At 34.8% G+C, this 14,444-nt stretch overlaps 1 protein-coding gene across 1 annotated transcript; it reads left to right on the top strand.

The window, feature by feature from the left end:
• The first annotated feature begins 1,305 nt into the window (after positions 1–1,305).
• On the top strand, positions 1,306–10,761 carry CLDN18 (claudin 18). The gene is made up of 5 exons (XM_070946123.1): positions 1,306–1,525; positions 5,299–5,463; positions 7,954–8,065; positions 9,192–9,302; positions 10,635–10,761. Exons 1-5 carry the CDS (start codon positions 1,306–1,308, stop codon positions 10,759–10,761), a joined length of 735 nt encoding a protein of 244 aa, XP_070802224.1.
• Positions 10,762–14,444: the final 3,683 nt, after the last annotated feature.

Here is a 14,444-nt window from a genome sequence, read left to right as displayed (position 1 = left end):
AGTATTTTGTGTATCTGTATTCTATTTGTGTATATATTTTCAAGGCTGAAAGGCAAGGCATGAAATTAAATAGCTCAAATAGCTACTTAATTTTCATTCTTTCTGATTTCAGCAAATTAAAGCATTTTCCTGGGTCCTAGATACTGTGCCTATTGTGCCTAATAGAAATATCAGCCCTGGTTGGAATACTCTCATAGTCAAATGTTCCTAATTGTTCAGCACACCTACACAAGAGCAACTATTCACACATTCAAGTTTAATTTCAGAATGTGCATATCAAATGTTGCAGATGTGATGCCAGTGAGAAGAATTAAAGCATGGTGGTGCCGTATGGGTCTGGGAAATTTGTGAATAAGCTCAAGGGAACTCTTAAACTGTACAATTAGGTTTTTTTATACAGATGACTTTCCTCATTTGAGATAAATTGTAAACTCCAGCATACCAAGTTACCCTACATACAGTATCTCCATCTCGTTGCAATTATTTTTATTGAAATTGTGTTTTTATCATTTTGTGAACTGTGTGTGGTTCATAATATAAACAGCTACAGTATATCATTATTATCAATTCATTAATAAAATTAAAATTCTTTTTTTCATTGTTCAAGGTTATGTCAATGTATGTTATGCTACTCTGATTTAAGATAATTCTCAAGACCCTAGATCACTCAATTTTTTAAATGTGGATTAGAGACTATTTCACCCAAACAAGTCTTCCCAAATATCAAAATGCACAGTATTTAACAGAAAGTGCTCTCCATTTAGAACATCAAAAATATTTTTAAATGAAGCATTACACTTTGCTCAATTAATAACATGGAAATAATGTTAAATTACAGCACTTTATAAAAGTAAAATATGGCAAAACAAAACTAGGTTTTAATAACATTATTGAGAAAGATCATTATGATGAAAATTAGCATAAATATATTGTTCTTATCTCTTTTTTTCATAACAGTCTAATTCATGATGCGTCAGACTCATATGTATGCAAAGCTAAACAAAACAATTCAGTATGTGTATGTATGATGAGTCTACAAAACACTTTATCAGAGAAAGTTGCCTATCAGTTGATCTAGATGGACTATTGGGTGAACGAGGAAGAAAAGTTCTGGTTTCTAGTCTAATGCCACCAGCCTGAGATACTTAACACATTCATCAGGAGTGAAACTGCTTTATCTTGTAAAAACAGGTTGAGCAAACAAAACTTATTAATGGAAACCATTTGATAAGGGCTGCCACAACCACAATTTGCTAGTGCAGTGAACAGGACTTTGGCATTACCTTAAGCTTAGCAGAAGGAAATATGTCTACCACAATTTGCCAAGTGATGGGCTTTTGTGTCGCAGCCCTTGGGTTTGCGGGCTGTATTGTGGCCACAGCGATGGATCCATGGAGCACCCAGGATTTATACAATAACCCAGTGACATCGTTATTCCTATATCAAGGCCTTTGGAGGACTTGTGTGAGTCAGAGTTCGGGTCTTACTGAGTGTCGGCCTTATTATACAATTCTTGGGCTTCCAGGTATGGCCAAAGCTACCAAAGACATAAAATAAAAGCAAATGCTTTTTGTAATCTGGCAAATACAATATTTTAAATAGCTTGCCTATTTAAATGGGGATAATGTTGATTACAGTAAGTAGTTATATGTACTTTTAAGGATATTGTTGTCATTACAAAAGTAGCACGAAGAAAATACTAATGTTTAAACCTTGTTACTATTACAAAGAAAAAATATCAAAATTGGTTTAAAATTCTTAGCTTTCTTTCTGAGCCTGTTTTTTATTTGTTATGTTAAGACTAATTTAATATATACTTATTCATTATCTACTTATCTGAGTAAAAGGCATCAACTTTTTTTCCCCCAGGACAGTCTGATATTTTCCACTCTGAAAAGTAGATTGCTGGCCTTAAAATATTAGAGAATAAAACAATGTCATTTTAAATATTTAAAACTTCTAAATTTTTATCAGAATTTTTCATGGTATTAATGTTGTGCCTAACTCATGAGGAGTACTTGACGGAAGTTAGATATACACACAGCAGTCATGAAAAAAAAGAACTTGATCCAACATTTGAGTTGTACAAATAACTTGCACATTATAAAACAACTCTGAGATTGATAAATTTTTAGAAAAAGCTCAGTGAAACACATCCACTAGTATGTTAAATTTTTTGTTTTGTCTGGCATGTTTTTTTCTTCCTATGGTGGCATAACTTTGTTCTTTTTTATTGTTCTAGATTTTTATAGTACAAAGTACCCTCAGTGGATGGTACTCATTCTGAATGTATGTATTTATATATATCATGTTAGGAATTTGAACATGAGATTTAAATTACAAATCTAATTTACAGAAAATCTTCTAATGGTCTTATTTAAGTGCTAACATAATTGGTAAAACCATGATCTGGTTTTAGTTTAGTATTAACTATTTCATATTTCTAAGAGCTTTTATTTATTTATTTATTTATTTATTTATTTATTTATTTATTTATTTATTTATTTATTATCTATTTTGCTGGATGTGTTTGTTTCATCATCAGAAAGATATTGTATACTTGGAATCGTTGGACAGGAGTATGATGAATAAAGTAGTTCTGAACTAAAGTGAGATGCTATTAATCAGTTTTAGCGATTTAATTTACTAAGAAATGTATACATTCCTTTTTTCAAATAATTTTTGAGATTTAAAAGGTTATTTTGGAGTAAACATTTCTATAAACAATAATTCTGAAATTCATCACAGCCCTATTTATTGAAAAGGTTGCAAACCCCACACAAAAGATTACATTTTGGTATCACAAAATGAGTTTAGAAGTGGCAGAGAGAGAATATCAATATATGCAGGAATGAAGTTCTACATCATTTTGGTTCCAAGTATACTTCTGAATTATAATTATTAAATAACTACATAAACTGTATAAAATATGATTTGTATCTTATGTAATTCCATATAAAAATTAACAACTTTACTCAGTTGTTTACAATAATTTTGCAATACTTATTACAATAATTATTAAAAGGAAAATAAACTATTGTATTACCATAGGCATTGAGAAATTAGAAGTTACCTGTACCAAATGAGTGATATATTTTTTCTTTGTGTCTTGGGAGAAAGGACAAATAAATCAATAGCGAAGATCTTTTATAACCGGAAAAGCAGGATGAGTTTTTGATAAATAAGCCTTCCAGATTTACTTAGAGTCATCATTTCAACATTCCCAACCTATGGAAATCTAACTCTAGCTTTTTATTAATTTTAAACATTGAATCGTTGCTGAAGCAATAGGAAAGAAGACAGGAAGTCAACCCAAACTGAACTAAATTTTATCCGTAACGAACAATTTACACAATATAATTTTGAAAAAATAGCACATAAACATGCAACTCATTTAGTGATTAACAAAGTACGCCAGCAAACTTCTGTTTTTTTAATTCTTGTTTGGATATATTTTATTTCTGAATTTACAGTACATGTCTTTACAGAAGTACGATCTAATGCTTGTAATGAGATTTCCCCCTCAATTAAGTATGTGCAGGACTATAGTATGGCAGAACAGTCCAAAATTGGGTTAGAAGAGGAGCAAAAAAGTAGATTTTTTTGCTTTTTTTCCAGTGTATGAAGCAATAGTCCAGAACATGCTTTTTACCTGGCAGATATATTTCCAGTTTTCATATTAGTAGTAAAGGTACAAAAGCTGAAACTTGTGAGGTATGTACCCCTTATTTTTATGCCGGAAAGAGACAGGGCTTTTACAAATTAGAGACTAATGGCAAGATTTCCAAGGTCAGGGAAAGAACAGCTCAATACCTGTTAAATTGTAAATGTGGAAGGAAGATGTACTGGATTTATACCTGCACAGATTTCCTATGTGCTGCTAGATGCAGAACATTTTCATTTGAGAACTGTAAAGGTAAAGGTAAAGGTTCCCCTCACACATATGTGCTAGTCGTTCCCAACTCTAGGGGGTGCTCATCTCTGTTTCAAAGCCAAAGAGCCAGCACTATCCGAAGCCATCTCCGTGGTCATGTGGCCGGAATGACTAAATGCCAAAGGCACACGGAACTCTGTTACCTTCCCACCAAAGGTGGTCCCTATTTTTCTACTTGCATTTTTTACGTGCTTTCAAACTGCTAGGTTGGCAGAAGCTGGGACAAGTAACGGGACCTCACCCCGTTACATGGCACTAGGAATTTGAACCGCTGAACTGCCAACCTTTCGATTGACAAGCTCAGCATCTTAGCCACTGAGCCACCACTTTGAAATCTGTACTTGTTACTAACCGGTTTCAGTAGAATTCAAGGGGTTGGTTGTTGCCTTTACAGCATTTGAGGTTCCAGCCCTGGACAACTGAAATATTAAGACAAATATAACATTATATAAATGATCATTCAATCACCAAATAATTTGTTTTTTGGAGGAGAAAAGGATTGTAAGGTATGGATATAAGATTCCAAATATGGTTACGCCAAGTTTCTACAAGTTGGAAAAGAACAATAACAAAAACCAAGGCACGTTTCAGGGTCCAGGTGCTACATGCAAACATAGAACTGATAAGAGACACACGTACAGGCTTACAGTTGAACTGTTGTTCTACCAGGAAAAATGGATACACATGAAAAGAGGCTATGAATGTGAACTTTTTTGAAAGAGACTTGGCATTCAGAGGTTGAGCTGTTTCCTTCTTTTCTATGGATATTTTACACTAGCTTTGCCTAAATTTAAACCTGGATCAACATCTAGCTGCTGACTATTATGGCTATGGCAGATACTTCCAGGAAATCAACATTCAGATACTTCTGGATACACAAGTCTCTTGTGTGTGCTTTTTTTAATTAAAAAAAAATATGACTTTTGACATGTTTATTCTTTTTGTATCTTTTTTGCTGTACACCATCCGCAGTTACTTTTTGTGAGATGAGGAGCCATATAAATTTGATAATTAAATAAACAAACCCTTTGCCAGATAGTTCAATTCTAATTGTCAGCCTACCAGCAGCTGGCATTTATTGAAAAAAGGCCCCTGAAGATTATAATAGCAAATAGTTTTCCTGAATTTATCTACTCTTTTTTTTCTTGAAACCCCTCATTATTAATGTCCATTTAGCAAACTGATCATTCAGCTTTCTCTCCAGTATTTCCTACCAGTCCTGAGTCTATGGTGAAAGAACTGTGGCTGAGACCCAGATTATTTCATGGTTATATACAGAGTTAATTGAACAATGTTTTTATGTGTTCATTCACTTGAGACATTTTTTCCCATGTTTTCCTCTATTTTTTTCTTCTTTTTGACAGCGATGCTGCAAGCTGTAAGAGCACTGATGATCGTGGGCATTGTGCTGGGTGCTTTTGGTCTCCTGGTGGCTACTTTTTCTCTGAAATGTTTACGGATGGGCAACATGGAAGACTCTGCAAAGGCAAGCATGACTTTGGCAGCGGGAGTCATGTGCATTGTAGCTGGTGAGTTAGAATTTATATAGATGCCATCTATTTTTAAAGAGATGTTTGAAATTAAGAGGTGGAAAACATTTTTAAAAGTTGCAACTGTCAAGAACTATTAGTTGACCACATTCCCACCACTTTCCAATCACTAAAAATTGCATAAGGTTCTGATAAACTTACCTTAGCAGGTTACCTTTCTCATATCCAGTTCAAACAGACTTTTACAGCTTTAGTAATGAATCTCTGATGGGTTTTATAAGAGCCAGTATCAGAAGATCACATCTGAGACACATTCTCATATTTGAGGCTGAAGAGAATTGCAACGAAAGGGATTTTGTGTGAAAAGGTCATCACATGTACTGTCATCCCCATTCACCTACAAACACTGACCAAGTCACCACCATCTCTCTCACACTCCATTCACTCCTAGCCCATTTGTCATATGCAGATTTCAGGGCAGGCGGGTGGAGATGATTGTTGCCTGCTATTTCATATATTGTTGCTTATCATATTTATAATTATTTCAATCGATTTCACAATCTGCATGCTGTTTAAAATTATTTATTGAGATAGAACTAACCAATTATTTCTGCAGGACATCCATGTTGTCATGAAACAGAACTCCACTGGATGTTCTAAGTGCAGGACAATATCAGAGGATGTAATGGTTGGAAGGGATTTTGAAAACTGTCTAGTTCAATCCCCTATTGAGTACAGGAATCCAATATTATGCATGCCAAATAGCATAATGAGAAGTAGACGATTCAGACTCTACTTCAATAACTCTTTGTTCACTATTGAACAGCAACTCATGAAATAAGATGTCCAGCCCAAATTTACAATCTTTTAAATGAAAGTCCATTGTTTCATTTTTTTTTTCCTTTTGGAAAAAAAACAACTCTATACAATTTTGTCCATCTTGTGCATGATAGCCCTTCAGTACTTGAAGACTGAATGTATTTTTGAATTCTTCTTAGTTGATAACCTCTGAACACACTCCAGTTGTCAACATCCTTCCTAAAATGTGGTGCCCAGTACTGGATGATATATTTTAGGTCCAGTTTGACCAACACAGATCAGAGGGGAACAATAATTTAATGTTTGGTTTCTAGCAAAACTCAGGATAATGGTACTGATATGATTCAAGGACACCTGCATTTGCTCCTATGTAATACTGGACGCGCGGCTGTCTTTAGAAGAGCATATGACGGCCGTGGCCAGGGGGGCCTTTTATCAGGTTCGCCTGATTCGCCAGTTGAAGCCCTTTCTGGATTGGGACGCCCTGCGCACGGTCACTCATGCCCTTGTTACTTCCCGGTTGGACTATTGTAATGCTCTCTACATGGGGCTCCCCTTGAAGAGCACTCAGAGGCTCCAACTGGTCCAGAATGCGGCCGCGCGGGTGGTTATGGGCGCAACCCGTTATGCCCATGTGACACCCCTCCTGCGCGAGCTGCACTGGCTCCCGGTGGTCTTCCGGGTGCGATTCAAGGTGTTGGTTACCACCTTTAAAGCGCTCCATGGCATAGGACCCGGGTACCTCCGAGACCGTCTTCTGCCACCAATAGCCTCCCACCGACCAGTTCGTTCCCACAGAGAGGGTCTCCTCAGGGTGCCATCAGCCAAGTTATGTCGGCTGGCGATGCCCAGGGGGAGGGCCTTCTCTGTGGGAGCCCCAGCCCTGTGGAATGAACTGCCCCCGGAAATTCGTAAGATATCTGACCTCCGGGTGTTTCGCTGCGCATTGAAGACCCTGTTGTTCCGCCAGGCCGGACTATCAATACAATAGTTTTAAATTGGGGTATTTAAATTTATTGGGGTTTTAAATTTGAGCCATTTATTTAATTATTTTAAATTTTATATCATTGTTTTGTCTGTGTTTTTAAATAGGCTGTACACCGCCCTGAGTCCTTCGGGAGAAGGGCGGTATAGAAATAAAATTATTATTATTATTATTATTATTATTATTATTATTATTATTATTATTATTATTATTATTATTAATACTTCAATGTATAGTGTATAATTAGGAATCTAGTGAACTGGGCACCTTTTCATTCACTTGTGTTGTAAACTGAAACAAGGTGTTTTTTGCTGGATTGGATCTACAGTTTGTCTATATATAAGTACCTAATTCAGCAATGGATAAGTAAAAGCTCCTGGGACTCCCATAAACAGAGCATGAAGATAATTGATCACTGTTTCTTCCTAGCAATAGATGATCATGGTTTGAGGATAGACTATACTGTAGGACTCATAGCAATGATATTCTTAAACGTCATGAACATTACAGTGAAGTAAACCTACCAAAAATAAACTGTGTTATCATATTTCCTGAGAAATAGAGCTTAAATCTGGTAAAGTAAGTGGAGGTTAAAAAAAACAACCAGTTGCATGATCATAATATTGCCCTGTTTGTAATTACATAGTAAATAAAAAACATTTTTTAAAGTTTTGATAAACTCTAGGCTCATTGGGTCTGATACTAAGAATCTCTGTTTTTGATAGGTATCTGTGCTATCTGTGGAGTATCTGTTTTCGCCAACATGCTTGTCACAGACTATTGGATGTCAACTGCTAATATGTACCAGCCAGGAATGATGCAGTCACTTCAAGTAAGGTAATTTCAGCCCACAGTGCTTAGAAGGAGAATGTTGCGGCTCTTTTCCTAATATCAGCAGTGAAATAGTAAGCTCATTTTAATAATCTTTTCGCTCTTCTTGTAATGGGCTATGAGAATAACCTTGAGGAACAGGGGGAAGAGCTGCAATCAGGACTACAATCAGAGAAATGAAATTTCCAAAGCAAAATTATAATTCATCTACTAAATCCTGGCTTTTTCCCCAGGCATTTGGATTCTGACTTGCCAAGGCAGTGCTTTTTGATCATCATTTTGTATTTCATATATTGAGGTTTTATTAACATTCCATAGTTACTTTTTTTCCTGCATTTTCTTTGTTTCTCTTATATGTTGCCCAGAGTCAGTGCTTGAGTTCGAAAGCCCTATATATCAAATAAATATAAATATAAATAAATATAAAAATATTATTTATTTATTTATTTAGCATATGGCAAATACATGGACTTATTTGAAAAAAATCAGACATTGGGCCGATATAAGCTCTTGTTGGGCATTCGGGTCAGTGGTGGGTTTCTACCGGTTTACCCTGATTTGGGCGAACCTGTAGTGGCGGCAGTGGGAGGCTCTGTCCACCCACTCACCCGGACATCATCATGGATGCTCTGCACCTGCGCAGAAGTGCCGTGTGCGCTCACAGTTCTGAACCGGTAGCGAAGGCAAGTGGAACCCACTACTGATTTGGATACAATGTGATGGATATTTTGTTAAGGAGTACCACAGTCTAAATACATACATACATACATACATACATACATACATACATACGTACGTACGTACGTACGTACGTACATACATACATACATACATTATTTATATCCTATTAACATGATTAATATATGTAATATTATTTTCTATCCTCTTATGTTAGAAATTATAATTTGGTAGCATTTGGGAAGAATTTCTGGGAATCACACCCAAGTTAATCAAGAGTTGCATACCATGAAATGGGCAAGGAAGACTGCTTTAGTCATATTGCGGCTAGTGAGGCAAATTGGACATCCCACATTTCAGCCCATCTGATTTCAGCGGAATTAATCCAGAACTAATTTAGTCTGGCCATGTTTATTCAGAAAATTAAGTCCTGCCTTTTCTCTTCCTTTTGCAGATACACATTCGGTGCTGCTCTCTTTGTGGGATGGGTTGCTGGAGGCCTGGCCTTTGTGGGAGGCATTATGATGTGTGTTGCTTGCCGAGGACTGGTACCCGAAGAGACCCAGTGAGTGCCTATTCTTATACGTGAACAATGTTGTATGATGAAGAACTATGGAAGATTCTTTTCAGTTATTCTACCTTTTTAAAAAAATTATGAGCCACTTCTGCAGAAAGATGAGAAAAAGTAGTTGTCAGCAATAACAATCAACAAACAACATTTAAAATCAGAAGCAGGAGATAATCAAGACAGTTCAGGAAAAAATACAGCATATAAATTTGTTTCAGTATTAGCTATTTGTATATTACCTTTTCTCTTCTAGTTGACTTCTTTAGTATATCCAGTAAAGGCTAATTTTTATATTAAGAAGTATACCTTTATGTAGCATTGTAGTAGTTATTAGTACTAGTGTGAAGTGCTAATAGAAATACTTGTAATTCAAACTCCTAGAAAGTCACATTTAATGAGGGAAAAAGAATAGATTATTAAAATGTTTTCAAATGTAATTCAGGCAAATAACCCACTATTTTGCTGAATTATGAATTTGCTTATAGAAATGAAGTTTTAGGATGCAAATTTCTCCCACAATAATATTACAATAAGACCAGTTCTTTAGTGATGAAGCCTGATTTTTATGTGGCTAAACCACCTATTCCCTGTAAAGTCTACAAAGCTCCAAAGAGACTTTCTCCCCTCATTTTCCAGTTGATTATCTATCATTTTGGTCTGTGGAACATGTTGTTATTTTCATTTACTTTTTTCATTTCTTTCTAATGCTTGGACACTGTTATGTTGTGTCAATGTGATAAAATTAAAGTAGTGAGTAGCTACTTCGCAATGGTGTTGTTGCCCAAGCCTGTGAATAAGGATGGGACAATTGTGACTTAGTGTAGAGTCTCTCAGTTGGCTGGAGATGATTGTTGGACTAGTTCTAAATAGATGCACAATACTGACATAGTTTTAATTCATTGTGCTTGAGAGAGTATAATGGTAAGTAAGAAAGACCTTGGGAGACTGGGCAAAGAAATGCTGCCAAGGAATGGGCAGATAAGAGACAGCTTAGCTATAACTGGAAAGTGAGTGGAGCAAGACACTCCTAAGAGACCTCACCTAGTTTCCTTGCTGTAAAAGAGATGGGCAGAGAGAAATGTACTTTCAGATTTGCAAGATTCTGTCAAGGTGGTTTGCAATAAAATAGAATTAGATCATCTGGTTGTGATTCCTATATAGTTACCCTGGGAGGCCGACAGAGAGCAATTTATGTTATGTTCATTGTATAGACACTGGATATTTATAAAGTGTAGAGAACTATATTGAAAATAACAGTGCAGATAACTCCAGGATAAACTGTTACCTCCCATTTCCACTAAATGACACCTTGATTTACTTCTCTTTCAGTTACAAGGCAGTCTCCTACAAGTCTGCTGGGTATAAATCTGCTTATGAAACCAAGAAGACTCCAGTAATGGATAATAATACGGTCAAAAGTGATGAAGGAAGACGTTCAAAATATGACTATGTATAGAAATTGCCCTGTTATTATATGGTTCCACACTCTACTTGTTAAAACTTTAGCTTTAGTCCAAACTAGGTGAAGTGTTAATGGCATGTCTCATCTTTCTTTGAATTATTCTTAGGTTTGTCCTTATGATGCTGGAAATATCTTCTCCAGTTGTTTATTAATGTTTGCTTTATGATTGTAAATATCGTGGTAAGCTTGAAATGAACTGATTATTCCCCCCCCGCAAATAATTCAAAGAGAGTTGAAAACACTCCATTGCCCATTTACTATATTTTAAATAGGTGTAACTATATAGTAAAAAAACAGAACATCATTGCAGTGTACAATAGTGAATCCATTTCAGGTACATGCTTTGAGACTTTACAGCAGTGGTTTTTAAAGTTTTGGGAACTTTAAGATGTAAGGACCAACACAGAGAATTCCCATGCTGGCTAAGGAATTCTAGATGTTGAAGTCCACATATTTTAAAGTTCCCAAGTTTGAAAAACACTTTACAGTTTTGGACATATCTTGATAATCTACTTGGACATTTCCCTAAATCATTCAAAATTCAATCCAAGTTAAGAAAATTATTTATTTTAATTTTTAAAAATAATATGTAACATTAGAATTAATTAGGATGAATATGAAGTAGGATTGATTCCTAAAACAAATACCCTTGCTCTATTTCAGCAGACATTATGTCCTAGTGTGTTTTTTTTCTTATTTCATTCACTCTTTAAAAAAACACTGATATAATAAAAATACGTCAATTATTGTAGCTTGCTTATAGCAAATGTTTCCTTTATTTTTGAATACACTTTCAGCCATGGCACATGTTGTGTGATGCAACTATCTTGTAATTCTTACAGTTCAGGCTTGAATACTCTACTGACAAAATAAATGTGCAACATTAGTATCACATATTGTCTTGGGAGTGCATTAGTAAGGTAACATTGGTCTGCACCATCTTATTTTCTTGTTTAGGATGCTAGAGATGGAGAACAGCAAACTCAGAAATTAGTTCATTTTTTAATCCCCTGCTAGAGTTGTATCATTTTGGATATGTGTGGTTTATGTTTTTGCTAAATTTCTCTTTTGAATTAAATTGCAAACTTCAAAAAAACCTAGAGACTTGTATTCATGCTTATATTTTCCAGTGCAGTTTTCCTTTTCTACACAATTTTGGAGGCATTTTTAATAGAATATATTTTGTGAGTTTGTTTTTTTCCTAATATACACTTTTAAATATTGTTTTATATTACTTAATTTTAAAACTGGATTAAATATTCATGTGTTTTTCTTTCTTTCTGAGGATTCAAGATATGTATAATCATTCAGATATTCTGATGGGCCATATTTTTCACTCATTCCTAATGATTATTAACTTTCTTCCAAAGCTAGTAGTTTCTAATATAACATAGAATAAAAATGCAGGTCAAATATAAAAGTAAAAGAATTAAAATAAATCTTTTGAGTTCAGTTAGTTGTTTAATTCGCATAGAATTGTAACCTAGTTAAAATTCTTTTGGTAGATATTATCTTAATAGTTATTAATTTGACAAATGTTAATGTTACTGTTTTGCTTTCCAAATCCTTTTAATCAAAACTTCATTATTGCCATTATTCCAAAAATATTGACTACCACCTGTTGTCTTTAAAATTAATACTTTGTCTGAAAATTGTGCAGTTCTATGGTATTATTTTCATAAAACAAAGCAAATTTTACAGTATTTTCCACAAGAAATTAGAAATCTGAGTTCCAACATCTATTCCATTGCACTGATTTTTGAAGGAATGATGTGAGAGAGGTCTACAGTATGTGATTCCATAGAAGTTACATTACATTATATTCAAGCTTGTCAAAGGAGAACAAGGGAAATTAATGCTTTATGGCCACAAAAGCTGCAGGAAGAAAGAACAGTACTGTTAACTTCTCTGTTGAAACTTTGGACTGAAAGAATAAAACATTTTCCATAACCCATGAACTATCCAACACATATATTATAGTAGAAAAATATAGGCATACTTTTTGAACTACTCTTTTTGTATCTATTAATTAATTCCTGCATCTTGTATAGTTAGTGTAACTGCTATTTTAGTTTCACTTTCTATTACTCTTAACTTACTGCATTAGATAAAGCAGAAATCATGGTTTGTTCCAAATTATCCAATTAATTTCAAAGCAATCCAACTTCATCAGTTATAAAATTGAGTTAATTAGATTATTCTGTTTTAAACCATGATATCTGATCTTTATAAAAGAATAAGAAATAGGAATAGGAAAAATAAGTCCACTTTGCTAGTCTATTCTGTCACCATCTAGGAAGTCCAAAGTATGGTCACCCTCATTCCAACGCATGCATTTAGCCTCATGTAATGGTTTAGCATTGTATAATTTGTTGTGAATCTATGCTGGTAGTCATTTAATCAAGTGACCTACACTGACAGGATCTGTTATTATTTTATGAATACATTTCATATTGACATATTTCCACAAAAATTGATTATATAGGTCACTTTGTATGTTCAAAATATTGAATGTTTGCTTATTAAATTACTTTAAGAGTTTATATTAGTGTTCCTTCTTTCTGGGTTACAACCAGCACTTTTTTGTGTGTCTGTGTGAATGTGACTGTTGTTATAGTTCTTTGTGTCTTCTATTGAAATTACTATAAAGTTCTCTATACAATGCAAATAATGGGATTCCAAGTATTGGCATTCATTGTTTATCTGAGTGCATTTGGTAGTATCAATAAAAAAATATGAAGATTCTTGATCCCATAAGAAAACAAATATGTCGATAACAGTAGAAATGTAGTTTCCCAAGCTTACGTTTTCCTAGACTTTATCTGAAGCGACTGAAACAATTTCAAGTTGAACAATAGGAACGTTTCTGCTGCATCTTGACATACAGTAATAATAACCTTTTAAAATATTGTACTCATACTTCACTGTTTTGTTCCCCATTTAGGGAGCTCTAAATAGTAGCCTACTGAGAATCTCAGCACTCAGCCAGTTACACCATGCACGGTGCTCCCACTGTCACTAGGATGTTACAAAAGAGATAACATGCTTACATTTTTGTCTACAGCATTATAGAATTACCATGGCACCATAAGATAATCTCAGACACACTTGCTAGGTGCCAGTAATAATCTCAATTTTGAAAAGTCTGTCAATTGGCCCTTTTTAAGGTTACTGAAGCACTTTCCAACAATTAAGTGGAACCTCCAGCTTGTCTAGTCTTTTTCCTTTCCTTTCCTTTCCTTTCCTTCTTTCCTTTCCTTTCCTTTCCTTTCCTTTCCTTTCCTTTCCTTTCCTTTCCTTTCCTTTCCTTTCCTCTCCTCTCCTCTCCTCTCCTCTCCTCTCCTCTCCTCTCCTCTCCCCTCCTCTCCTTTCCCTTTTTCCTTTTCTGCTTTCAATCCATGTCAATTGCCTGACTAGTTTCTGTAGTTTTCTTGGCAAGATTTTTAGAATTTTTTTGCCCTTGCCTTTTTTCTTGGCTGGAAGTGATTAGCCCAAAGTCACCCAACTAGCTTTGTGTCTAAAACAGAGCTACAACTCATAGTCTCCCAATTTCTAGTCTGGTGTCTTAACCATTAGACAGACTGATTCACCTCTTGTACCTGTTATATAAGGATTGGTAAGTAGATTTTTTTTTTAGTTTTTTAAAGGTACAACAGATGAATGATATTTTTTACAAC

This window comes from Pituophis catenifer, unplaced genomic scaffold (assembly GCF_029215685.1).
Source record: "Pituophis catenifer annectens isolate HBS135680 unplaced genomic scaffold, rPitCat1.0.hap2 SCAF_6, whole genome shotgun sequence".
Classification (NCBI taxonomy): Eukaryota; Metazoa; Chordata; class Lepidosauria; order Squamata; family Colubridae; genus Pituophis; species Pituophis catenifer.
Note: the sequence above shows the minus strand (reverse complement) of the source record. Positions and strands in the feature narration are given on the sequence as shown.